General features: G+C 41.8%; 1 protein-coding gene across 6 annotated transcripts in view; it reads left to right on the top strand.

Annotated features, from left to right (window-relative positions):
• The first annotated feature begins 1553 nt into the window (after positions 1-1553).
• Positions 1554-27997, top strand: part of LOC109870700 (pre-mRNA-processing factor 40 homolog A) — a 31010-nt gene continuing 4566 nt past the window's right edge. Inside the window, exons 1-23 of one of the 6 annotated variants that reach the window (XM_020461302.2) lie at positions 1565-1643; positions 2412-2489; positions 2610-2738; positions 5794-5877; positions 11834-11852; positions 11963-11985; positions 12082-12123; positions 12392-12502; positions 13048-13168; positions 13411-13435; positions 17795-18016; positions 18475-18580; positions 22131-22195; positions 22306-22470; positions 23561-23669; positions 23881-24031; positions 24434-24567; positions 24987-25101; positions 25305-25417; positions 25660-25776; positions 25968-26105; positions 26450-26545; positions 27718-27816. In XM_020461302.2, coding sequence (XP_020316891.1) covers positions 1641-1643; positions 2412-2489; positions 2610-2738; positions 5794-5877; positions 11834-11852; positions 11963-11985; positions 12082-12123; positions 12392-12502; positions 13048-13168; positions 13411-13435; positions 17795-18016; positions 18475-18580; positions 22131-22195; positions 22306-22470; positions 23561-23669; positions 23881-24031; positions 24434-24567; positions 24987-25101; positions 25305-25417; positions 25660-25776; positions 25968-26105; positions 26450-26545; positions 27718-27816 — 2265 coding nt within the window. In that variant the 5' untranslated portion in view covers positions 1565-1640. Of the gene's footprint in view, positions 1644-2411; positions 2490-2609; positions 2739-5793; positions 5878-11833; positions 11853-11962; positions 11986-12081; positions 12124-12391; positions 12503-13047; positions 13169-13410; positions 13436-17794; positions 18017-18474; positions 18581-22130; positions 22196-22305; positions 22471-23560; positions 23670-23880; positions 24032-24433; positions 24568-24986; positions 25102-25304; positions 25418-25659; positions 25777-25967; positions 26106-26449; positions 26546-27717; positions 27817-27997 lie in introns of all 6 variants that reach the window. The other 5 variants (XM_031805404.1, XM_020461303.2, XM_020461304.2 and 2 more) reach the window with 5 other exon arrangements.

The following is a 27997-nucleotide window of genomic DNA, read 5'->3' as shown; positions in this document are numbered from 1 at the left end:
CATGCTCATCTTGCTGTGCTCCTTCGACTCCGCTATCAGATGTGGGAGCTCCAGGCAACACCAGCCAGTCAGATAACAAAAAACGACAAGGCGGAGATGCATCCAACAAGCGCGAACGCAGTCCAGCCACTGGCAAAGAAATTGTAAACATTCCACTCTGAGTTTTCCCCAGTTTCTTATGTAGGCTGGTGACCTGCATGATCAAGGAAGCAACCTCAAGCCTATAATCCTCGGGCAGCAAACAATTGGTGCATTGGAACTCTGAGTGATCCGGTTTGTCCCAAAAGAAAGCGTAGTTGATACAGCTCCTACAGCGCTGGAACCATTAATTTATTTCTCCAGACAAAGAGGGCTCCATTGCAAAACTCACCTGGTACCAACTTCATTAGCTTGATGGCTAGCAGCTTTGTGTGAAGGTTCATTACTTTTTTGACTCATTACATATGCTGCTGCTACTGTTTATTATTTGTCACTTAATTCCTAGTTATATGTACTGTACATGTCTCCCTCAATTACCTCGTACCCCGTGTATATAGTCAAGTTATCGTTACTCATTGTGTCTGTATTATTACGTGTTTTACTTAAAAAATTATTTCTCTATTTTCTTCCTCTTTGCATTGTTGGGAAAGGGGCCATAAGTAAGCATTTGCTTGTTAGTTGAAACCTCTTGTTTACGAAGCATGTGACAAATACATTTTATTTTATTTATAGATTATCATCAAATATGAATTTTTGTTCAAATATGTTCATTTTAATTAGGTTTTAGAGTCATATAGCAACTGATGAAAATCAAAATTGCTACGTAGTATACCACTTGAATAAATATGAAAAATGTCTCTAATGTCAACTCTGTGCTGAAAGATCTGATAGACGTTCTATCTTTTTGGGGGCTCAATTTCGAGTCTCATAGCAAAGGGTCTGAATACTTATGTAAATAAGTTTTTTTTATTTTTTTATTAGCAAAAATTAAAAAAAAAAATGTTTTGGCTTTGTCATTGTGGGGAATTGTTTGTAGATTGATTAGGAATTTTAGAATAAGGCTGTAACGTAACAAAATGAGGAAAAAGTCAAGGGGTCTGATAACTTTACGAATGCACTGTATTTAGGGCAGCAGGCTCTTAGGTGCAAGGTTGAGTAACAGGGTGGTAGCCAGCTAGTGATGGCTATTTAACAGTCTGATGACCCTGAGATGGAAGCTGTTTTTCAGTCTCATGGTCCCAGCTTTGATGCAGCTGTACTGACCTAGCCTTGTGGATGGTAGGGGGTGGAACAGGCCGTTGCTCGGGTGGTTGATGTCCTTGACCATCTAAGAAAAAAATCCATCACCTAAAACCGGTAAAGTCTTGATGCTTACATGATGTGATAGCTGATACTTTAGTTTATAAAAAATATATATTTCAGATGTGATTATTATGAAGAAAACATTCAGTCGAACAAAGATAGGATATTTCAGTCTAAAGAATCCATGAGTTCCCGAAAAATCAGTTGTCTACCCGACAGAATTACAAGTTACAATCTGTGCGTAGATTGTATTGAGAAAATTTGGTTCACCTTTGCCCTTTCATTCAGAGGCAAACTAACCAATCAGATTGCACGTTATTGTGGAGTGGCCAGGTCTGGACGCTCACCGTGAAGTCAACATGGTGAGTACAGTTTATTGATAATATGTCCATATTTTTAATTACTAGCTAATTTAAGTATCATACTGTATGAGGTGTTTGGCATAAACGATCAATATATGAAAGGGGATAACCAACATAGCTATATTTAATTTGCTTGGTGTGTTTCGTCAACTGTCGCTAGCTAGTTAGCGCGTAGCTAGCTAATTCAACAGTTAACGTTACTCAGCTAGTTTGCAGCTACTTCGCTAACGTTAGCGTACTGCTGTAGGGAATCCTTTTTCAGTACCTAGCAAAAGTTAGACAAGCGTTAAAGGGGTAATGTTATTTGTGGAGGAGTTACGTGTGTGAACGCATCACGTTATCCAACTAGCTAGCAATATGTTGGCGTTGACACTCCGCGAGAATAGCAGCTAACGTTAGCTAAGTCAATGTAATGAATAGTTCATGCTAGCATTGGCGGTAACTGTATTATCTAGCTAGCCTGCCTGTTATTAGCAAAATTTGGTTGCAAAAAAACTGAACAGCCCACGGGAAGTTACGCATGTATTCATCAGTCGGATTCCGTTGCAAACCGTTTTGCAAAGAAAACCGCCTAACCGTTTACTCTAGGAACCAAACGGAAGCAAGACAGGGAACAGGGATGGACATACCTGAATTTGTCTAATACAAACTCGTTTAAGTTGCAAAACGTTTTCCGTTTGGACTAGGCCTAGTACAGGACATATGTGAGCCATATTAACGTACAAGCTGTAACTGTATAAATGGGGTCTCTTGTTCATTCATGTCCAGTCTTCAGATGGTAATAATGGCCAGAGCCAAGCACCTCCTTTTGCTGGGGTCCCAACCTCAGGCATGCCACCGCCTTTTGTAAGTTGGTGTTGGAAAACACCTGTATCTTCTATGTGTTCCCAATGGCATCTCAAAATGGGGTCTCATTGAGTGTGTTTAATCTCACAGCATGTGTCTCCTATATTTTCACCTGTCTAGATGGGACCACCGGGAATGCCGCCTCATTACCCACCAATGGGAATTCCACCCATGGGACAGAGGCCTCCCAACATGGCTCCCATGCCGCCTGGCATGATGCCTCCTGGCATGATGCCACCGATGGGACAGGTGAGCCGACTATCAAGCTTTAAGTTGTCATTATCACTTGTCGTCACAGAACGTGGGCCACACCTTTAAAGATCAATCGTTTGTAATTTGTTGGAATTTTCCAGTTTAGCTCTCAACAACCTAGACCACCAATGCGTAGCCTCGTGTAGTGATTAGATTTTAATTGAATATAGGCCTATTGAATTTTGCCGGGGACCCAGGAAGTACAATGTTGGAGTTGAACTAGAAGCTTAGCTTTGGTTGACTCTTTGGAGTGTGTTGCAATGGTTTTTAAGTACCACTACCTTTTCCCAAGAGTTGGCACAAAAATATTCTCATCACTTGGGTTTGTACTATTTGCTGCCAATATAAACTAACACTCCCCTCTTTATATATCTGGATAGTGATGTAAAATGTGGCTTTATACTCCAGCATTTTGGATTTAAAGGCCCAGTTCAGTAAAAAAATGTGATTCTTTATATATACTTCCACACTAAGGTTGGAATTATACTGTGAAAAGTATGATAATGGAACAGAGTTTGGGAACACTCTTATTGGTCTATTAACTAATTTACTGCCTGATGTCGTCACCAGGCAGGTTGAAATTTCAGGCATCCTTTTCAAAAAGCTTTTACACTAAAAGAGCATTATCATAATTTTCACAATTTCACCATATTATTCCTACCTTATTGTGTGTATGTATATATACATACATGCATGCATGCATGCATGCATACAGTGGGGCAAAAAAGTATTTAGTCAGCCACCAATTGTGCAAGTTCTCCCACTTAAAAAGATGAGGCCTGTATTTATCATTGGTACACTTCAACTATGACAGACAAAATGAGAAAAAAATCCAGAAAATCACATTGTAGGATTTTTTATTAATTTATTTGCAAATTAAAAATAAGTATTTGGTCACCTACAAACAAGCAAGATTTCTGGCTCTCACAGACCTGTAACTTCTTCTTTAAGAGGCTCCTCTGTCCTCCACTCATTACCTGTATTAATGGCACTTGTTTGAACTTGTTATCAGTATAAAAGACACCTGTCCACAACCTCAAACAGTCACACTCCAAACTCCACTATGGCCAAGACCAAAGAGCTGTCAAAGAACACCAGAAACAATATTGTAGACCTGCACCAGGCTAGGAAGACTGAATCTTCAATAGGCAAGCAGCTTGGTTTGAAGAAATCAACTGTGGGAGCAATTATTAGGAAATGGAAGACATACAAGACCACTGATAATCTCCCTCGATCTGGGGCTCCACGCAAGATCTCACCCCGTGGGGTCAAAATGATCACAAGAACGGCGAGCAAAAAATCACAGAACCACACACGGGGGACCTAGTGAATGACCTGCAGAGAGCTGGGACCAAAGTGACAAAGCCTACCATCAGTAACACACTACGCTGCCAGGGACTCAAATCCTGCAGTGCCAGACGTGTCCCCCTGCTTAAGCCAGTACATGTCCAGGCCCGTCTGAAGTTTGCTAGAGAGCATTTGGATGATCCAGAAGAAGATTGGGAGAATGAAATATGGTCAGATGAAACCAAAATATAACTTTTTGGTAAAAACTCTACTTGTTGTGTTTGGAGGACAAAGAATGCTGAGTTGCATCCAAATAACACCATACCTACTGTGAAGCATGGGGGTGGAAACATCATGCTTTGGGGCTGTTTTTCTGCAAAGGGACCAGGACGACTGATCTGTGTAAAGGAAAGAATGAATGGGGCCATGTATCGTGAGATTTTGAGTGAAAACCTCCTTCCATCAGCAAGGGCATTGAAGATGAAACGTGGCTGGGTCTTTCAGCATGACAATGATCCCAAACACACCGCCCTGGCAACGAAGGAGTGGCTTCGTAAGAAGCATTTCAAGTTCCTGGAGTGGCTTAGCCATTCTCCAGATCTCAACCACATAGAAAATCTTTGGAGGGAGTTGAAAGTCCGTGTTGCCCAGCAACAGCCCCAAAACATCACTGCTCTAGAGGAGATCTGCATGGAGGAATGGGCCAAAATACCAGCAACAGTGTGTGAAAACCTTACAGAAAGCATTTGACTTCTGTCATTTCCAATAAAGGGTATATAACAAAGTATTGAGAAACTTTTGTTATTGACCAAATACTTATTTTCCACCATAATTTGCAAATAAATTCATAAAAAATCCTACAATGTAATTTTCTGGATTTTTTTTCTCATTTTGTCTGTCATAGTTGAAGTGTACCTATGATGAAAATTACAGGCCTCATCTTTTTAAGTGGGAGAACTTGCACAATTGGTGGCTGACTAAATACTTTTTTGCCCCACTGTATATAACACAGGACAATCACATTTTTGACTGCACTGGGCCTTTAACAGAAATAACAAGTTAAAAATCATAAATAATGATGATTGAAAAAGTTGGAGGCTACAACAACATGCGAACATCTCACCATTACCAATAATGGGGGAGGGAAGCATTTTTTGGGGGGGTATGACCTTTGCTTCTTTAACTTTCTCACTCATCATCATTCACGATTCATTCATTATTGTCCATAATCATGGTAGCATCGACATTGATGTAGTAGTGTTCACAAACATTTTGTTTTTACTAAAAGTTCATAATAAATGACTACATTATTCACCATTCACTTCCTATTAGGCTAAAGTCCGGAGCCCTGGTATGCCTTAAATAAAAGGTGACATTCTGTACTGTTGCCTCATATGAAACATTTGATATCAAATCCAAAATGCTGGAGTATAGAGCCAAATTCCAAATGTTAGCTTCACTGTCCAAATGCATACGGAGGGGAGTGTGTGATCTCATTATCCAAATGAAAAAGGTGTGATCCGAGATGTGTATGATCCAGCTGCCTGCCTGAGAAACGGGGCTCAGGTGGCGGCGAGGAACTGAAGATTGGAGCTTCACAGATCACAAGCTGTGGCTCCGTTCGCACTGTATAAGACTCAGTTCGTCGCTCTCACCCTGCCATGTCTGCTCTCACTGTGTATTAATACCCAGCGTGCACCCAGTGCGCCAGGCGGGGGGTGAAATTAACGGGTCCAATGAATATTTCATGATGCTCTTTTATTAGATACCAGGCATGATGCCACCTATGATGCCCGGGATGATGATGCCCCCTCACATGTCTGCTGCGGCGATGCAGCCAACAGGACCGGTAAACTCACTCACTCGCCTGCCTCCTCCACTGCCTCACTGTTGTGCTTTGCACTTTTTAAAATAGAGCCCTCAGGTTGTCAGGAGTGACACCATTAGCTAACGTGGCAAAGCATAGGAACGCTTACGAAAACAGACACAGGCTACCAATATAGAGGGATTTAAATATTCAACACAACTTGAACATGTACATCCCATCTCCATAAGAATTCTACCCTTCTAACTTAATTAGGCAAAACATTTTCCCTCATAGAACTGTACAGGTACACTTTTCGGCGATATTTACCGTTTTGATATCAAAATAGGTAATCTATGTGAATCGTGTAGCTCTGTAAAAAAAACTTTAAGGTGAGATCTGTAGATTAGAGCCTACTATATTTATTTCAATTGACTGATTTCCTTATTTGAACTGTAACTCAGTACAGTCTTTGAAATTGTTATGTTGTATTTATAATTTTGTTCTGTGTGTATATATGTTTTTTTTTACACCATATACGAACAATAACTTAGACGCACACAAACGACGACTACATCTTATCTACCCAGACCTGCATGCTCACACCCCCATCCCTACTGCCTTCTATTTCAATAATAAATCATTAGATTTTTTTCATTGTGTTAATGATGGTGGATTGATTAAGTTCCAACTTTGTAGTATATATTTTATTCAAGATGAGTGATAAGAGACTCGTCCTGCACATTGGGTATCTCACTACACCCTCATATGATATGTCTTGAAATATGCAGACAGGCGGATTAAAAGTTTGTTTACAATGTAAAACTTCTGACATTGAATTCTACCGTGCTAATATACCGTACGTTTTATATAGGGAAATAATGCACCCTCTAGAATGCCCTTCAAGCCAATCAAAAACGAGTATTCAACAATGCCAAGGTATTTTTCATAATCAAACGGAAACCAAACAGATCTCAAAAAGCACTAATCGCTCAGCATTAGAAATTATTCAACCCCCTTGACTTTTTCCACATTTTGTTGTATTACAAAGTGGGATTGAAATGTATTTAAATCTGCACAAAATACTCTGTCAAAATGGAAGAGAAATTATAATGTGAATATTTTTTATAATGACACTAATGTATCTTGAGTAGATAAGTATTCAACCCCCAATTCAATGTTAAAATCACATTTGGAAGCAATTCGAGTCTTCTGGGGTAAGTCTCGAAGCTTTGCACACTATTTGCCAATTTTTATTTTTAAAACTCTTCAAGCTCTGTCAGGTTTGTTGTTGATCATTGTTAGACAGCCATTTTCAAGTTTTGTCATAGATTTTCAAGCTGATTTTTTAAAAGTCGAACATTCAATGTCGTCTTGGAAAGCAACACCAATCTATATTTGGCCTTTTTAAGTTGTAGACAGCTCTGCGAGTGTTATGTCAAAATGCGTTCGTTACTCACCAAATATGGAGTTTCCGTGAGCAACTATCGTCATTTACTGACGTCACACCTGGTATGTACTTCCAAAAAAGGTCAAAATAACATTTTACGAGCAATCGAGAGAGACAATTTGTCTGGAAAGAATCTATGTATTGTTTCTGACCAAGTGTGCATGTGCCAAATTCACCTCAGCACCTCCAATAAACTGAATTACTGCCACTCACATCTCTACAAGACCCTGCTAGGTAAAGTCCCCCCTTATCTCAGCTCGCTGGTCACCATAGCATCACCCACCTGTAGCATGCGCTCCAGCAGGTATATCTCACTGGTCACCCCCAAAACCAATTCTTTCTTTGGCTGCCTCTCCTTCCAGTTCTTTGCTGCCAATGACTGGAACGAACTACAAAAATCTCTGAAACTGGAAACACTTATCTCCCTCACTAGCTTTAAGCACCAGCTGTCAGAGCAGCTCACAGATTACTGCACCTGTACATAGCCCACCTATAATTTAGCTTTCCCTACTGTATTTAATTTATTTTGCTCCTTTGCACCCCATTATTTTTATTTCTACTTTGCACATTTCTTCCACTGCAAATCTACCATTCCAGTGTTTTACTTGCTATATTGTATTTACTTTGCCACCATGGCCTTTTTTTTGCCTTTACCTCCCTTATCTTGCCTCATTTGCTCACATCGTATATAGACTTGTTTCTACTCTATTATTGACTGTATGTTTGTTTTACACCATGTGTAACTCTGTCATTGTATGTGTCGAACTGCTTTGCTTTATCTTGGCCAGGTCACAATTGTAAATGAGAACTTGTTCTCAACTTGCCTACCTGGTTAAATAAAGGCGAAATAAAAATGAAAGTTGCTAATGACCATCGGCAGTATCAGCTTGGAGATGTCTAATTACCGTGACTAAACGGTCACATGGAATTTGACTGCCTTCATGACTTGTGACCACAGGTGTGGCGGTAATAGTCACCGCAACAGCCCTAGGTGACAGCAGTAAATTATAGTAGTTGCTCAGGGAAACTCCATATTTGGTGAGTTAGAATGTATTTTGACAAAACGCTTGAAGAGCTGTCTAATCAAACCAATTATAAAAGTTGACAAGTTATCATACCTATTCCCAGGGTTGGTAAACTCTGGAGATCTCTTTGGTGTTTAGAGTTAAGAAAATCAGCCTTTTAATTTCATTGCACCTTTTATGTGTGGAATGATCTACAATACACTTTAAAATTCGAATAATTGGTGCCTCTAAAGCATTTCATTGTGGTTAGGGGACTGCTACTGAAGAATGTCTGTTTTTTTATGGTTTGGTATATTTTTCATATTGTTGTGTATAATACCGTGTATATAAATGTGTAGTTTATTGTAAACTCAGCAAAAAAAGAAATGTCCTCTCACTGTCAACTGCGTGTATTTTCAGCAAACTTAACATGTGTAAATATGTGTATGAACATAACAAGATTCAACAACTGAGAAAAACTGAACAAGTTCCACAGACTAACAGAAATGGAATAATGTGTCCCAGAACAAAGACGGGGTCAAAATCAAAAGTAACAGTGCAGTCCTTGTGCCTCCTTGTAGTATGCCTAAGCCACGTTCACGCAGATGAACAGGGACCCTGGGCATCTTTCTTTTGGTGTGGCCACTGGCCGCATTAACCTTTATTTAACTAGGCAAGTCAGTTAATAACAAATTCTTATTTTCAATGACGGCCTAGGAACAGTGGGTTTAACTGCCTGTTCGGGGGCAGAACGACAGATTTGTACCTTGTCAGGTCGGGGGTTTGAACTTGCAACCTTGCGGTTACTAGTCTAATGCTCTAACCACTAGGCTACCCTGCCGCCCCAATCTCCTCATGGACTGCACCAGATTTGCCAGTTCTCACTGTGAGATGTTACCCACTCTTCCACCAAGGCACCTGCAAGTTCCCGGACATTTCTGTGGAGAATGGCCCAAGCCCTCACCCTCCAATCCAACAGGTCCCAGACATTTATTTATTTTTATTTTACCTTTATTTAACCAGGTAGGCAAGTTGAGAACAAGTTCTCATTTACAATTGCGACCTGGCCAAGATAAAGCAAAGCAGTTCGACAGATAAAACGACACAGAGTTACACATGGAGTAAAAACAAACATACAGTCAATAATGCAGTATAAACAAGTCTATATACAATGTGAGGTGAGAAGGGAGGTAAAGGCAAAAAAGGCCATGATGGCAAAGTAAATACAATATAGCAAGTAAAATACTGGAATGGTAGTTTTGCAATGGAAGAATGTGCAAAGTAGAAATAAAAAATAATGGGGTGCAAAGGAGCAAAATAAATAAATAAATTAAAATTAAATACAGTTGGGAAAGAGGTAGTTGTTTGGGCTAAATTATAGGTGGGCTATGTACAGGTGCAGTAATCTGTGAGCTGCTCTGACAGTTGGTGCTTAAAGCTAGTGAGGGAGATAAGTGTTTCCAGTTTCAGAGATTTTTGTAGTTCGTTCCAGTCATTGGCAGCAGAGAACTGGAAGGAGAGGCGGCCAAAGAAAGAATTGGTTTTGGGGGTGACTAGAGAGATATACCTGCTGGAGCGTGTGCTACAGGTGGGAGATGCTATGGTGACCAGCGAGCTGAGATAAGGGGGGACTTTACCTAGCAGGGTCTTGTAGATGACATGGAGCCAGTGGGTTTGGCGACGAGTATGAAGCGAGGGCCAGCCAACGAGAGCGTACAGGTCGCAATGGTGGGTAGTATATGGGGCTTTGGTGATAAAACGGATTGCACTGTGATAGACTGCATCCAATTTGTTGAGTAGGGTATTGGAGGCTATTTTGTAAATGACATCGCCCAATGGGACATGCTCAATGGGATTGAGATCCGGGCTCTTCGCTGGCCATGGCTCCAGAGTACAGGCCTTGGTATAACGCTCATTCCTTCGACGATAAACACGAATCCGACCATCACCCCTGGTGAGACAAAACTGCTACTCGTCAGTGTAGAGCACTTTTTGTCAGTCCTGTCTGGTCCAGCGATGGTGGGTTTGTGCCCATAGGCAACGTAGTTGCCTTACTGCAGGCCTACAAGCCCTCATTCATCCTCTCTCAGCTTATTGCGGACAGTCTGAGCACTGATGGAGGGATTGTGCGTTCCTGGTGTAACTCGGGCTGTTGTTGCCACCTGTCCCACAGGTGTGATGTTCGGATGTACCGATCCTGTACAGGTGTTGTTACACGTGGTCTGCCACTGCGAGGACCATCAACTGTCCGTCCTGTCTCCCTGAAGCGCTGTCTTAGGCGTTTCACAGTACAGATATTGCATTATATTGCCCTGGCCACATCTGCAGTCCTTGTGCCTCCTTGTAGCATGCCTAAGTCACGTTCACGCAGATGAGCAGGGACCCTGGGCATCTTTCTTTTGGTGTTTTTCAGAGTCAGTAGAAAGGCCTTTAGTGTCCTAAGTTTTCATAACTGACCTTAATTGCCTTAATGACCGTTCCACAGGTGCATGTTCATTAATTGTTTATGGTTCATTGAACAAGCATGGGAAACAGTGTTTTAAACCCTTTACAATGATCTGTGAACATATGTGGATTTTTACGAATTATCTGTGAAAGACAGGGTCCTGAAAAAGGGCCGTTTCTTTTTTGCTGAGTTTATTTTGATGTGTATTGTGGTGTTATACAGGGCTTCTCCTGGAAAAGAGACCATGGTCTCAGCATTGACTCCCTGTCAAAATAAAGGTTAAATACAAAAAACATATGGGAAAATGAATGATTTCTAACTGGGCTAGAGATTTGTCATTCATTTTCTCCTCCTCTGTCCAGATACTGGTTCAGTTAACCATGCAACTTATTATGTGACTTGTTTAGTACATTTCTACTGCTGAACCTAGACTTTCCATAACAAAGGGGTTGAATACTTAATGGCTCAAGACATTACAGCTTTTCATTTTTTATTAATCTGTAAGAAATTCTCATAACATAAATCCACTTTGACATTGAGGTAGATCAGTGACACAATTTAATTGAATCCATTTTAAATTCAGTCTAACACAAAATGTGTGAAAAAATCAAGGTGGTTGAATACTTTCTGAAGGCACTGTTAGTTTGCTTTGGATGAATGTTATCTGGAGTGGAGTAGCTCAAATGAATACAATTTGTGTCTCAGACATTCAAAGTGCTTCGGGGACAAGATCATTTCAATCTTAAATTGGAGAAAAGTCAAAGAAAAACAACTTTCTTTTTTTTTACCACTTAAAACATCTTGTTAAATGGAGCATCACATCCTTACACTCCAGGTTTCTCCCTCCAGTAAATGGTTGAGTGATTTATGGAAGCTACATTTCAGTCTGTGTGTTGCTTTCGACAGCAGCCAGCTGTTTAACTATATGCACTAAGAGCTGCAAGCTGTCAAATAAACCTTCCACCTGTCAACTCTGATGTATCAAGACCACAGAGATTTTTGTCTTTGTGTTAGACGCTCGAGGGTACAAGCTTGTGTTGTGTTAATGAAGCACATTCAGGTCATAGTTTTTGTTAACTAATAAAATTATCTCTTCCGCAGCCTGGAGTGGACACAACTGGTAAGGCTTGAATCGGTCTATGTTTTATAAAAAAAAAATATATACATTTAGAAAAAGATTTTATGTTGTCTTAGTGATTTTCTGAATTCTAATTATTGTTTTTTTTCCAGTCACTGCTGCGCCTGGAACAGTTGTAAGTACAGCCTCATTTCTGTGGATAAGTTAATTTCATGTAATGATCTCTAGCAGTATCTAAATGACCGACCCTGCTATGTGTAATGTTCAACAGGGTACCACAAATGGCACGCCACAGGATGACCAACCGAAGAAGGTTAGTGAACATTTTTAAGTGGAAGCCTTTACTAACCACAGATGGCCCATTGTTTTCTGTGCAAAGATGTAGACTTAATTTAATTTTGTTATAGCCTTAGATGGAAAACATTTCTTGGGGGGGGGGGGGGGGATGAAAAACTGCTTGATTTAATGGTTTGAAATCTAGTACTTTCCATGCAAATGTAGCATTTGTATCACAGAGCCCTTCATTTACCTGTTGCAAGTGTTGTTGAGTGGTGAAGGCAACGTGTGGTTGTCATCCTCAGAAGTCTGTGTGGACAGAACACAAGTCCATGGATGGGAAGACCTACTACTACAACACCGAGACCAAGCAGTCTTCCTGGGAGAAGCCTGATGACTTGAAATCTCCTGCAGAAGTAAGGCCTCACAAACGGAACCCCCATACCCATCCCCCCACGCACACTATGGCTGTGTCCTAAATGGCATCCTGTTCCCTTTATAGTTCATTACTTCCCTTCATAGTGCACCTGTAAGGCTTGTAAAAAAAAATATTGTGCTATGTAAGGAATAGGGTACGATTTGGAACGCAAATACTTTTCCTCCCCAACTATCTTCATCGTTAACAGTAGAGGCCATTCCCAGACTCTAGCCACCAGCACAATTTGTGGAGCGTGTCTAGACCATACCTGGGTTCAAATACGTGTATTTGTTATTTAAATACTTTTTTTCTGTGAATTTTAGTATTTTCAAATACACAGCCCAATGCAAGTACTTCAATGGTTATTTAAAAAAAAAAATAAAAAAAAAAATATATATATATATATATATATATATATATATAAAGTTTTGAAAGTATTTTCAAATGCTGTTTTCAAATATCTGAATACTTGTTTTGAAATACCTGATAGTAATGGAACCCAAGTCTGGTAGAGAAGCCATATTTTTGCTTTGTGTTTTGCAGCAAATGCTGTCAAAATGCCCATGGAAGGAGTATAAATCAGACAATGGCAAGGCGTACTACTACAACTCCCAGACTAAGGAGTCCCGGTGGACCAAACCCAAAGAGCTTGAAGATCTAGAAGGTGAGCCTGTGCATTGATGATCCTTTTAAATCTACTGTGAAGGACCAGGGATCGCATTTACTCATCCTTTAGACCAGTGTAAATAGCAGGGGGTCTTCAGACAAAAACAACTACTGGTAATCATGGATCAGTCTCATCCCTTTGCATGAATTAATCTTTGCACTATTTATTCATAGACATGAAATGTGTTCCTCAAAGTTTCCTGCGAGACATTGTTAACAGGTGTATATCCTCTCTTTTAGCCATGATAAAAGCCGAGGAGAATGGGTAAGAGCTGCTTATTGTTACAACTATTCTACAGTAGGGTTGGGCGAAATTATGATGGCATCATATACCGATGATGATTGACAGCCATCGTCGATGGTGACAACATTGTGATGTCACAAACGATGGTTTATCCTTTGAATCGGAATGGAGTCGGGGCAGCGCCCGACATGCAAAATGGCCAATTCCCTTTTTGCCATAGCCTACATTTTCAATAAATATGTGGTAGGTAGACTATTAACCTCTTACCACCTACGCAAGAATCATGTGAAACAGTATGGAGAGTGTCTACGAATGAGACCCCAAAAAGTAGTCGAGTGCTCAAAACAAACCCCCAACTCAGACGTTGCAAGAGGCTTTTGCCCGCGGCACACCACATGGCAAAGAATCGTGAAGATGGAAGGAGATAACAGCTGTGGTTAAAACTTAGCAGAGACATGGGGGTTTCGTGAGTTGGTGCTAACACTCGACCCAAGGTACCAAATGCAAAATACCTTTTTAATTGTTGAGTATAATTCAAAATGTAATAAGAAATAGGCCTTTACGTGTGGTCATTTTTATTATAAACGATTTATTCATTGAATTTACAGTGTGTATATCGTGATATGTATCGTTATCGGGGTATGAAATGACCTATACCGGGATATGAGATTTTGGCCAGCCCTAATCTCCATTAGCTGTTGCGACAGCAGCAGCAACTCTTCCTGGTGTCCACATACAACCTAAAACATGAAATAATACAGAACATTAATAGACAAGAACAGCTCAAGGTTAGAACTTTATAGATGTCAAACGTCACACACAGCCTACAAATCAATAGATATACACACACACAATATCTAGGTCAAATAGGGGAGTTGTGAGGTGTTGCTTTATCTGTTTTTTGAAGCCAGGTTTGCTGTTCGCTTGAGCAATCTGAGATGGGAGTTCCGTGCAATCATGGGTTTGTATAATACTGTGTTTTTTTTAAATTGAATTTGTCCTGTATTCGGGGACTGTGAAAAGACCCCTGGTGGGGTAAGTGGGTTTCAGTGCTGTGTGTAAGTTCATTATCCAAACAGTTTGGAATTTTCTACACTGATATTTATTTATAAAAAGAAGTGATGCGACCAGTCTCTCCTCTACTTTTAGCCAAGAGAGACTGGCATGCGTAGTATTGATATTAACCCTCAGATAACAGTGAAGAGCAAGACATGCCGCTTTGTTCTGGGCCAACTGCAGTTTTACTAGGTCCTCCTTTGCAGCACCTGACTTCAACAAGTTATACTTAGACAATATTAGAAATATTTATTCATAAGTGTTTGTTAATGTCCTTTAATTGCGCAACAGGCATTACATAAGCTCCTGCAGCAGAGCTTTCAATACGCGGGAATATAAAATAAATGAATCATGAGTCTGTGTCAGTTGTCTCACAAGCAATAGCGTACTTAACAAATTGTGCAGTAATATCAAAGCCAACATCAATCAGATACAAAAATGACTTTATAAAACTTGAAAAGGGAATGAACTTGGCTTAGGCTAAAAACGAATAAGCCCATTATCCTTATGCCTTTTTATATCAAATTGTAAAAATCCTAAAGTAATATATGTATGAAAATAACCAAATAGTACAAATAAGTCTGGATTTGCACCTCTTAATCATCTGACCCTCAATTTTAGCCTAAAATGACATATCCAAATCTACCTGCCTGTAGCTCAGGATCTGAAGCAAATATTCTTGATACCATTTGAAAGGAAACACTTTGAAGTTTGTGGAAATGTGAACGTAATGTAGGAGAGTATAACACAATAGATCTGGTAAAATATTTTTTTTTGTATCTTTGAAATGCAAGAGAAAGGCCATAATATCATATTGCAGTTTAGGTCGCAATTTAGATTTTTGCAAAGTTTCACATTGATCCAGTGAAGCATTGTAATACTGGACAATATTTTGTATCAAGTCTGCCCAAATGTGCCGAATTGATACATTTTCAAGTACATAACTATAGAGAACATAAGAAATGATATGGTAATACAGAAAATTAAGTTTACACACTCCCAGGAATGTCATACATGATGGATCATTAGCTTATACACTAACTTTCACACATCTATATGGGTGGGTGTGGAGCCAGAGACAGCTGGGGTTCAAACTGTAGAACCCAGTTCCCTACATTTGAATTTAAAAGTGGATTTTATGAAAAACAACTATGCTACATTTTTATCTCTGGGACCCTCAGGATGACAAATCAGAGCAAGATTGCTGAATGTAAGTACATTATTTACCTAAGGAGGTGAATGTATCAAACCAGTTGCCGTGATAAGTGTCTTGTTATTGTGCACTCTCCTCTAACATTAGCAATTTTTTACTGTAAATTGGGCAGTACAGTTAGATTAACAAGAATTTAAGCTTTCTGCCCATATAAGACATGTCTATGACCTGGAAAGTTTTCTGTTACTTACAACTATCATGCTAATCACATCAGCACACTTTAGCTCAACCATCCCGGTATAAGATCACCGATCCCGTAGAGGTTAAAAATAGGCTATAATTAAAACTAAATTAAAAGTACAATGAGGAACCATTTACACCACCTTTCAAAAATTTGAGGTTACTTAGAAATGTTGTTGTTTTTGTCCATTTAAAAAAAAACTCTAATTGATCAGAAATAGTGTGGACATTGTTAATGTTGTAAATTACTATTATAGAATATCAAAGGACAGCATCCCGGAGTCACCTCTTCACTGTTGACATGGAAACTGGTGTTTTGCAGGTACTATTTAATGAAGCTGCCATTTGAGGACTTGTCCTCTTGCTCATTTGTGCACCGGGGCCTCCCACTCCTCTTTCTATTCTGGTAGAGACCGTTTGTGCTGTTCTGTGAAGGGAGTAGTACACAGCGTTGTACGAGATCTTCAGTTTCTTGGCAATTTCTCGCATGGAAAAGCCTTCATTTCTCAGAACAAGAATAGACTGACGAGTTTCAGAAGGCCATTTTGAGCCTGTTATCTGTTATCGAACCCACAAAGGCTGATGCTCCAGATACTCATCTAGTCTAAAGAAGGCCAGTTTTATTGCTTCTTTAACCAGGACAACAGTTTCAGCTGTGCGAATGTAATTGCAAAACGTTTTTCTAATGATCAATTAGCCTTTTTAAAATGATCAACTTGGATTAGCTAACATAACGTCCTGTTGGAACACATGAGTGATGTTTGATGATAATGGACCACTGTATGCCTATGTAAATATCTCATAAAAAATCTGCCATTTCCCACTAGAATAGTCATTTACAACAATAACAATGTCTACACTGTATTTCTGATCTATGTTATTTTAATGGACACAAAATGTGCTTTTCTTTCAAAAACAAGGACATTTCTAAGTGACCCCAAACTTTTAGTTTTTTTTATACCCTGTCTTAGGCCTACCTAAAGACCTGGGAGTAGAGTGACAATATTTCCTGCTGTACTGAAAACGCGTTCAGGCGGAGTGCTTGTTGCACAGCTGCATATGTATTATGGGCGACGTTGGCCAGGACTGGAAAGCGATCCTCATTTCCTCTCCACCAATCTAGGTGGGTCATCGTTTCCTCCGATGGCATCTTCAGTGAGGTAGGCTTGGAGCTCTGCTCTGGACCGCTGTTGTGTACTCGGTGTGACTGAGCGCAACTTTCTTTTACCAAGGAAAACAACATAACTAGTGTTTATTCTTAACAGGGATTTAATAATGTTGTTTATGGCTTTTGTAACTATGTAAATTAGAATAATTAGTAACAGCTTAGCCTAAGCACTAAATCATAACCAATGTGTGTCACTACAGTCCAGATATTGCGTCCTTCCCGCGACTTGACCCCTCCGTCCTCCCACCCGCCGCAGAGCTTGTAACTAACTATAAGCTATGTGCCAAATAAATTATCTCCAACACAGGGCTTCAGCTATGCATTTGGTTTGCTAACTTGCTAGTTAAGTGGTTAGCTTGCAAGATCAAACTTCTTGGTTACAGCAGAGACAGTCCATCCCCCTCTGGATTTTGGGGGGGATGGAAATAGCGCCCCATGTGTGCACTGCCTGTAATACCGTCTACCCGGTGTGGTACAGGAACGGTATGAACATCTGGATACCGCCCAACCCTACTCTACAGACTTTATTGCCAAAGCCATTTGACCTTTTATATTACCTAAAATAAAAAATCTTTGTAGATGATGGAGCACATTAACTTAATCAAATGATCAAAAACATTTCCTTTTGATCTGTTATTTATAGTTCTATTAGAATGGAATGGCCTAATTATTGTGACATTTGAAGAGGCACTCCTGTTATAATTAAAAGCATCATGGGGAATGCACTATTAAGGTCCTCCATCACTAACGTAACTGATTGCAGGACATCGGAGGTAGGCGCTCCTTGCGCTGTAATCGCCCCCACCCTTCAGCCTGACAGTGCTGCTGTCATGGCGACCATGATGATGGAAATGCCGGTCATGATGCCGATTACAACAGTTTTGGAGGAACAGATGTCCCAGGTGCCCATGCACGTAGTGGAGGTCAGCGCTGAGGCGCCTGTGAACTCCACAGAAGAAGCGGTCGGCATGGAGGCCTCAGCCAGGTACTACAGACAGCCCATTTTCCCCCAGATAGAATAGAGAAGCCCGCAACATGGGCTTTACAATGAACTCACCAGGAATCTCACTCGACTGTAGTAAAGGCACTGACCCTAATGTACAAACCTATGGTAAACATCAGTTTCTCCTGTCAGTGGGGCGACCTATATTATCAGAACACATGCCGTCAGTGCCAGGGGCTGCTCTAGGGGTATGGGGAAATATGTGGTCCATGGGTGGCACACTACCACTTGACCAGCCCCTGGCACTGACGGTATGTGCTGTTCAACCATTCACTTTCTGTAACTTTTCCCTTTACCTATCTGCCAATAAAACTTCAAAATACCCAGAAAAATGTGTCTCTAAAAAAAGAACACACACCATCGGACTACCAAAAACCTTGGTGCTGTTTTTATCTGAGGACCTTATTCATATTTTTCTTCCTTTCTCTCTCTCCTTTTAGTAATGACGCTTCAAAGGATGAGAGGCCAGAGCTGGTGAAGAAAACGTACAAGTGGAACACGAAAGAAGAGGCCAAGCAGGCCTTTAAAGAGCTCCTGAAGGAGAAGGTGAGGATTCCATAGTTCTCCTGCTGCTCAGTTGGGCCTCCTGCATGTGTCATCCCAATGATTATTGGAATTTACAATCTGAACATTACATCTCGCTCATAAAGGCAAAGTGTGTCAATGAAGCTTGTGCGAGCTGGAACGCCTCATAGGGCAGGAGCCTAGCTCCTGTTTCTGTAGCGTGAGGCAGCTTGATGTCCAGGGGTTGTACTTGTACAGGACACTAGTCTATCTCCTTAATGCTGAATGCTTAATGCTGAGTCTTTTGGTTTGACTTGGCCAGGGATTGAACTCACAACCTTCCAATCTCAGGGCAGACACTAACCACATGGCCACTGAGTCAGTTGCAGCTCTCCTAGGCTAGCCAACAAAATGAACCTCAAACACACACTTTTGTCTGAGAACCACTTTCATCCGGTTTGATAATAAGGTGCTCATAGTGCTGTAAGGACTCCACCTAAAGATTGTTTACCAATATGGCCCTCCTGGACTGAATCCTTCTCGCCTCATCGTGAGCACTCTCGGGTTTTAGCATGATTGCTAATCCTCACCGCGCCTCCTGTTGCTGTGGCAGTGGATGTGTTGTTTTTGACCGAGGAGGTGGCTCAGCACAGCTATATTTAGGTCTTTTTAATTTGGCGCACAAAGCTCTCCTCTGAGATTGCTTTCACCGTTTCCCTGCGAGATCTTAATGACTCCGTCTTTATGATTAGCGTTATTGGATGAAGGCACGGGCCTGGATTAAGACAGCGGAGAGTGGCATGCTCCACTGGGTTAGAATAACTCTGGTTGTGTCTCAAATAGCAGCCTGTTCCCTGTAGAGTGCGCTACTTTTGACAAGTGCACTTTGTAGGGAACAGGTTGCCATTTGGGACATGGACTGTGACAAGGCAAATGCATGCCCAGAAATCATCTGTTCATAATGGATGAATGAGTCGCTCTACTGGAGAAAGGCAGTCAAAAAGGCCACTTACGTAAGCTATCTCTCTCTGGCATTTCTTTAAATTATTGGTACTCAACCCCTCTTAACCCTGCATCTATTAGTAATTAAAGATGGACTATGCAGAAATCGCTCTGCCATTTCTTGGTTACTAAAATTGTAATTTCAGTTTATATGACAAAACAAGCAAGTATAGTATAGAAAATCATTGTACCATCTAAACCACCTAAATATATTTTCATAACAAAAATGTTGTATCTTTAGTTGTTTGAAGCTGGTGTATAAAAGTGAAAGTGTATAAACGTAAGAACTGGAATCATAGATGTATCAAACAGAACAGACCTATCTGTTAGACTTGGTTTCAATGAGAGTTACAGATCAGACTCAGATTTATATGTGAATTTGGCCCAAAAGTTCCATATTGCAGCTTGAAGAAAATGTATGGCCTTGGCTGGAACAAGCCAGAGAATCTCAGCACCAAGTTACATCTTTTAAATAGGCTACACATGCATACATGTTCCCATAAATGGCAGAACTGGGTTCAAATACATATACACTGCTCAAAAAAATAAAGGGAACATTAAAATAACATCCTAGATCTGAATGAATGAAATATTCTTATTAAATACTTTTTTCTTTACATAGTTGAATGTGCTGACAACAAAATCACAGAAAAATGATCAATGGAAATCAAATTTATCAACCCATGGAGGTCTGGATTTGGAGTCGCACTCAAAATTAAAGTGGAAAACCACACTACAGGCTGATCCAACTTTGATGTAATGTCCTTAAAACAAGTCAAAATGAGGCTCAGTAGTGTGTGTGGCCTCCACGTGCCTGTATGACCTCCCTACAACGCCTGGGTATGCTCCTGATGAGGTGACGGATGGTCTCCTGAGGGATCTCCTCCCAGACCTGGACTAAAGCATCCGCCAACTCCTGGACAGTCTGTGGTGCAAGGTGGTGGTCTGTGGTGGATGGAGCGAGACATGATGTCCCAGATGTACTCAATTGGACTCAGGTCTGGGGAACGGGTGGGCCAGTCCATAGCATCAATGCCTTCCTCTTGCAGGAACTGCTGACACACTCCAGCCACATGAGGTCTAGCATTGTCTTGCATTAGGAGGAACCCAGGGCCAACCACACCAGCATATGGTCTCACAAGGGGTCTGAGGATCTCATCTCGGTACCTAATGGCAGTCAGGCTACCTCTGGCGAGCACATGGAGGGCTGTGCGGCCCCCCAAAGAAATGCCACCCCACACCATGACTGACCCACCGCCAAACCGGTCATGCTGGAGGATGTTTCAGGCAGCAGAACGTTCTCCACGGCGTCTCCAGACTGTCACATGTGCTCAGTGTGAACCTGCTTTCATCTCTGAAGAGCACAGGGCGCCAGTGGCGAATTTGCCAATCTTGGTATTCTCTGGCAAATGCCAAACGTCCTGCACGGTGTTGGGCTGTATAAGCACAACCCCCACCTGTGGACGTCGGGCCCTCATACCACCCTCATGGAGTCTGTTTCTGACCGTTTGAGCAGACACATGCACATTTGTGGCCTGCTGGAGATCATTTTGCAGGGCTCTGGCAGTGCTCCTCCTTGCACAAAGGCGGAGGTAGCGGTCCTGCTGCTGGGTTGTTGCCCTCCTACGGCCTCCTCCACGTCTCCTGATGTACTGGCCTGTCACCTGGTAGCGCCTCCATGCTCTGGACACTACGCTGACAGACACAGCAAACCTTCTTGCCACAGCTCGTATTGATGTGCTATCCTGGATGAGCTGCACTACCTGAGCCACTTGTGTGGGTTTTAGACTCTGTCTCATGCTACCACTGGAGTGAAAGCACCGCCAGCATTCAAAAGTGACCAAAAAATCAGCCAGGAAGCATAGGAACTGAGAAGTGGTCTGTGGTTATCACCTGCAGAACCACTCCTTTATTGGGGGTGTCTTGCTAATTGCCTATAATGTCCACCTGTTGTCTATTCCATTTGCACAACAGCATGTGAAATGTATTGTCAATCAGTGTAGTTTCCTAAGTGGACAGTTTGATTTCACAGAAGTGTGATTGACTTGGAGTTACATTATGTTGTTTAAGTGTTCCCTTTATTTTTTTGAGCAGTGTATATTTGAGTATTTGGTTTTTAAAACACAGCCCAAAACAAGTACTTTTTATTTGAATGGTTATTTGTAAAAACCAAATACACTGACTCAAGTACAAATACATACATTTAACCCAGGTATTTGAAAATACTGTCATACTTACAAGTATATTTCCAGATATATTTAACTAGTTGTAATGTCACAAGTACAATGATTAAATGCCTACATTGAAAGACTACCTGTCTTTTAAAATAAAATATATTTGAATACTTCCTTTGAATATATTTTAAAGTAATTGAGATATTTGAAACAGTATTTGAACCCAGGTCTGGTACATGAGTGCATAAATTGAATACATAGGCTACTCCCAGCACAATGTATTGTTTGCTGTTGATGGTGACATAAGCTGCCCTCATACACAGCTTTGCTACATATGAGCTGTAATGCAGATTGTACAGCTGAGGTGATTTGAGTGTCAACTCTTAACCCTTAATATCCTCTTTTTAAAATTTCAGGGCGTTTCATCCAATGCGTCTTGGGAACAAGCCATGAAAATGATCATCAATGACCCACGCTACAGGTACCCACCCACATTTGCATTTCTGATTATGCTTATGTCGTACATGAATATTCAATTACTTTTCTAACCAACTGTTTGACATTTATTTTTTTCTTCCCTCCACAATGAAGTGCCCTGCCCAAATTAAGCGAGAAAAAGCAGGCCTTCAATGCTTACAAGGTGCAGACAGAGAAAGAGGAGAAGGAGGAGGCCAGACTCAAATACAAGGAGTCCAAGGAAACGTATCAGAGATTTTTGGAGAATCACGAGAAAATGACATCTACCACCAGATACAAGTAATTACCTTTCTTGGCGTAGTCAAGGTGTCCCAAATGCCACAATATTCCTTAATAATATAGTGCACTAGGGCCAGTAAGAATAGGCTGCTGTTTAAGCCTCAGTCTTCATACGTCTTCGTTTCTGTCACTGATATGTGGTTCCTGGAGTTGCCAATATGTGGCACTATTGAGATAATCAATGACACCACGCAGACGTGATCCAAGTGAGTTACTGGCTCACGTGTCACCGGAGCACCGACAATATGCCCCCACTTAATCATCGACCTCTCTATGGTCTAGTGTTTGTGGTCAGTCCATATTCCATATCTAGCCATACCAGATGTATTGTTTGCGGATGAGTATACACTAATAGTACACATCCTGAATAAATCACAGGCAGATTGGTTTATGAACTTCCCCCAACCCTAAAATGAAACATTGCTTTATCAGATAGGTTTTAGGATTTTGACTTCCCCTGCATTTGAATCCACCACATTCATTACCATGCAGTCTCCCTGTCTCTGTGTGTGTGTGTCCCTCTTTGTCTGGGTGTGAACTGTAAAAGTCACTGACATGGCTCAAGGGAAAGTGATCGGCTGGTGACCTTGACAACCAGCCAGTTTGGAGGCCACTGTTGTCGTGGCGACTCCATGTTGTTTGTGTGCTGGGCTGGCCTAGAATGAACAGCTGTGAGGGGGGGGGTGTGTGACATCAAGGTTGTCTGTTGATTTTTATTGTTTTAGAACACACTCATCCTAGAAATACTACTTCTCCGCTGGCCTCACTGCTAGTATGGAGATCATGTACTTGATTTGGTTTACTTACGTCATGAGGTATTTTAAACACGTTTCTTCTCATGTTAAAGTTGAAAGTGAACTAGTCTTTCTTGGACCATGTGCAATCGCAGCAGTGCTTTGAGCCGGGCAAGATCAGAAGTGATGATTATAGCTTGTGTAATGCTGCCCCCTTGTGGAATGGTCATTTGGATTCCAGATTATAAAATAAAAAAAAGTGTTTTTCTAATTCCCTCCTGATTCTGGGAACTTTGGGATTTTCACAACCATGTATGTCATCTTTGTTCATGACCGTGATTGTGTGTGTGAACCAGGAAAGCAGAGCAGATGTTTGCAGAGCTGGACGTGTGGAGCACCGTCCCAGAGAGAGACCGACTGGAGATCTATGAAGATGTCCTATTCTACCTGGCCAAGAAGGAGAAGGTCCGTGTTACTGGCTGCCTCTCAAACAGCATCCTGTTCCCTATATAGTCCACTACAGGACCTTTGCTGTCTGAAGAACATAGTAATACTATAAGGATATTATGTAGCGTTGCAAATTTGCAGTAACTGAAATTTGACAACCCTACACTGTCAGTGTGTGGACCTCCGCCTAACTAACATCTGTTCCATCCTTGTCCTTGTGTGTGTACAGGAGCAAGCCAAGCAGCTGAGGAAGAGGAACTGGGAGGCGCTGAAGAACATCCTGGACAACATGGCCAACGTGACCTACCGCACCACCTGGTCTGAGGCCCAGCAGTACCTGCTGGACAACCCCACCTTCGCAGAGGACGAGGAGCTCCAGAGTACGCAGCACGCTGTCATTCATACTGGGTTGCGTCCCAAATGGCACCCTATTCCCTACATGGGGCACTACTTCTGAGCTGCCCTCTATAGGGCTCTGGTCAAAAGTAGTGCTCTGTGTGGGGAATAGGGTGCGATTTGGGATACATCCTTACTCCGAGCTCTGCGTTCATATAACTAGAGCAGCACTGTTACATCTCCGTCATTAAGCTTGAATGTGTGAACGACTTAACAGGCTGAGTAGCTGCGGTCGCTGGCTGACTGCCCTTTCCAGTCAGGTGATGTGGTTTGCACCGGTGTAGCTGTGTGGGTAAAAGAGTGACTCCGTTTGACGTGAGTGCTCTGTTGACGCTCTTCTGGCTGTCTTCTCTTCTCTCTCTCCTCTATCTCCATGTTTGGCTCAGACATGGACAAGGAGGATGCTCTGATCTGTTTCGAGGAGCACATCCGCGCGCTGGAGAAGGAGGAGGAGGACGAGAAGCAGAAGACTTTGCTGAGGGAGAGGAGGAGACAGCGCAAGAACAGAGAGTCCTTCCAGGTGAGAAAGACGGGCGTCCTACCCCACGTCTAGCATTTTGGAAACATTGTGTAGACCGTAGACAATCCTGATACAAAATGGCAAGTGCAAACCGAGCCCTTTAGTGTCACCGAGAGTCACAGTCTCTGAGTTGGGAGAGATATATATATATATATATATACACCACATTTCCAGGTCACACATGCGCCTAAATTACACACGTGTGTGTGTAATATGACAAATTACTCCCGCCCCCCATTAAATGTAACGCATAATAATACTAACCCAGACTGGACAGTCAGGGGTTTGACTGTAACAATGTACTGGAAAAGTACAGGAATATAGGAGAGAATGTTTTGTGTGTAAATCCCTCTTGGGGACAAGTGACATTGGTCATTTCAGTTGATTTGCTGAGCTCAGCTGTGTTGTTTCCCCCCCAGAAATTCCTGGACGAGCTCCATGACCACGGTCAACTCCACTCCATGTCTGCCTGGATGGAGATGTACCCCACCGTCAGCTCAGACATCCGCTTCGCCAACATGCTGGGCCAACCAGGTAACGGCCTCGCTCTCTGCATGGGCACAGACGCACTCCGTCACGCACTCGCACCCACAGACTGACGACACTCACTCACACGTTCAAAGCCACTGCGTTAATAATGTCAAATCGTCCTTCTGCTGCTCTGGTTCTTTTAACTCTCTGGTGTTGTCATAACCATGTGTTGTTGGAGCTTGTCTTGAATAACATGTGCATGTTAGTTTATGGTGTCTATTCTGCAGGCTCCACTCCCCTCGATCTGTTCAAGTTCTATGTGGAAGACCTGAAGGCTCGCTACCACGACGAGAAGAGGATCATTAAGGATATCCTGAAGGTGGGAGATGTTATTTACTGCCACCTAGGGGTCGAGACTCAAATGGCACCCTATTCCCTGCCCTACGTTTGAACTATATTTTGCGTTTTTCCCTGTTTAGTGTACTACTTTTGAGTACCTAGAGTAGGGTGCCATTTGGGATGCATTTAAATCTACTTTACAGTGTCTCTTGTCTGGTAACCACTTTTGATTCATGTGCATTTCATGAACTTACTTTCTTGTCACTTTGTTTCCTCCCGTAGGACAAAAACTTCCTGGTGGAGGTCAACACTAGCTTTGAAGACTTTGGCTCTGTGATCAGCTCAGACAAGAGAGCCATGACGCTGGACGCAGGCAACATCAAGCTGGCCTTCAACAGTGTAAGAGTGCTGACATTTAGACCCGGCATGTGTCCCAAATAACACCCTAGATAGTGCAATACTTTGGACCAGACACATATGAGCCCTGGTCAAAAGGTAATTCACCAAATAGGGTGCCATTTGGGATGCTGATCATTTCACTGACCCCGCTGTGCCTCTAACCCTCGTGCCCTCGCTCTCGCCTTCTGTAGTTGCTGGAGAAGGCAGAGGCTCGGGAGAGGGAGCGGGAGAAGGAGGAGGCCAGGAAGATGAAGAGGAAAGAGGCTACCTTTAAGAGCATGTTGAAGCAGGCCACCCCAGCCCTGGAACCAGAGGCCACCTGGGAGGGGGTATGAAATTATATTACCCTTAAACCACAGTGGTCAAACTCATTCCATGGAGGGCAGAGTGGCTGCAGGTTTTTGCACCTCCCTTGCACTTGATTGATTGAATTAAGGTCACTAGTTAGTATAGAATGCCTCTCGCCTGGTTGTCTAGGTCTTAATTGAAAGGAAAAACCAAAAACCTGCAGACACTAGGCCCTCCATGGAATGAGTTTGACACCGCTGCCTTACACACACACACACATTGGTGTTAGGGGCTACTGTCTGGCACCTGATTTGATAATCATGCAAATAGTCGAAAGCGAACCATTTTATTTTCTGACTTCCTATGGTCTCTTTGGATGTCGTAGGTCCGAGAAAGGTTCCTCAAAGAATCTGCGTTCGAAGACGTGACTCTGGAGTCTGAGAGGAAAAGGATATTCAAAGACTTCATGCATGTCTTGGAGGTAAGATTAATTTAACTGTTATTAACCTTTCTAGGGCAGGCGTTCCGCTAGCGAAACCCCTCGACAACATTCCGCTGAAAAGGCAGCGCACGAAATTCAAAAATATTTTTTGAAATATGTAACTTTCACACATTAAGTCCAATACAGCAAATTAAAGATAAATAAAAAGATGGATACAATTGTTATTCACAGAATTAAAGATAGACTTCTCCTTAATGCAACCGCTGTGTCAGATTTTTTTAAAACTTTACGGAAAAAGCATAATCTGAGAACGGCGCTCAGAGCCCAATCCAGCCAGAGAAATATCTGCCATTTTGGAGAAATAACACAAATATTCACTTACCTTTGATGATCTTCATCAGAAGGCACTCCCAGGAATCACAGTTCGACAATAAATGACTTGTTCCATAAATGATTTGTTCCATAAAGTCCATCATTTATGTCCAAATAGCCACTTGTTGTTAGCGTGTTCAGCCCAGTAATCCATCTTCATGAGGCGTGAGCACTTCGTCTAGACAAAAACTCGAAAAGTTCTGTTACAGGTCGTAGAAACAAGTCAACCGATGTATTGAATCAATCTTTAGTATGTTTTTAACATAAAACATCAATAATGTTCCAAGCGGAGAATTCCTGTCTGAAGAAAAGCACTGGAATGAGAGCCAACTCTCTCGTGACCGCGTGTCATGAGACCAAGGCGCTCTGCCAGACCACTGACTCAGGTCTCATGAGAGCCCCTCCTTTATAGTAGAATCCTCATTCAACTTTCTAAAGACGGTTGACATCTAGTGGAAGCCGTAGGAAGTGCAACTTGACTCCATAGACACTGTATTCGGTAGGTCAAGCTTTGAAAAACTACAAACCTCAGATTTCCCACTTCCTGGTTGGATTTTTCTCAGGTTTTCACCTGCCATATGAGTTCTGTTATACTCACAGACATCATTCAAACAGTTTTAGAAACTTCAGTGTTTTCTATGCATTTATTAGCATCTGGGACTGAGTAGGAGGCAGTTTACTCTGGGCACGCTATTCATCCAAAAGTGAAAATGCTGCCCCCTATCCCAAAAAGGATTTTAAACTCTGTGGGGGGAAAAGTATCCAAGAATGTGTGTAATCATGTGTAATCATCAGGACATGCTATACACCAACCTGACTGCTGTTTCTTCTCCTCACAGCACGAGTGCCAGCATCATCACTCGAAGACCAAGAAACATTCCAAGAAGTCCAAGAAGCACCACCGGAAGCGCTCCCGCTCCCGGTCTCGATCGCGATCGGTCAGTATGCCCCGTCACCGCACAGGCCAAGCCCCTTCTATGGCCCAATTCCAAATCAACATATATATATACACCCTATACACTTGTGGAGATATTTTGTTTTGTGACCAATTTTTTATTTATTTAGTCATTTCTTAATTGGGGGGGGGGGGGGGGTTACAGGTACAATATACAAATTCAT

Source organism: Oncorhynchus kisutch, linkage group LG26 (genome assembly GCF_002021735.2).
Source record: "Oncorhynchus kisutch isolate 150728-3 linkage group LG26, Okis_V2, whole genome shotgun sequence".
NCBI classification, from domain to species: Eukaryota; Metazoa; Chordata; class Actinopteri; order Salmoniformes; family Salmonidae; genus Oncorhynchus; species Oncorhynchus kisutch.
Note: the sequence above shows the minus strand (reverse complement) of the source record. Positions and strands in the feature narration are given on the sequence as shown.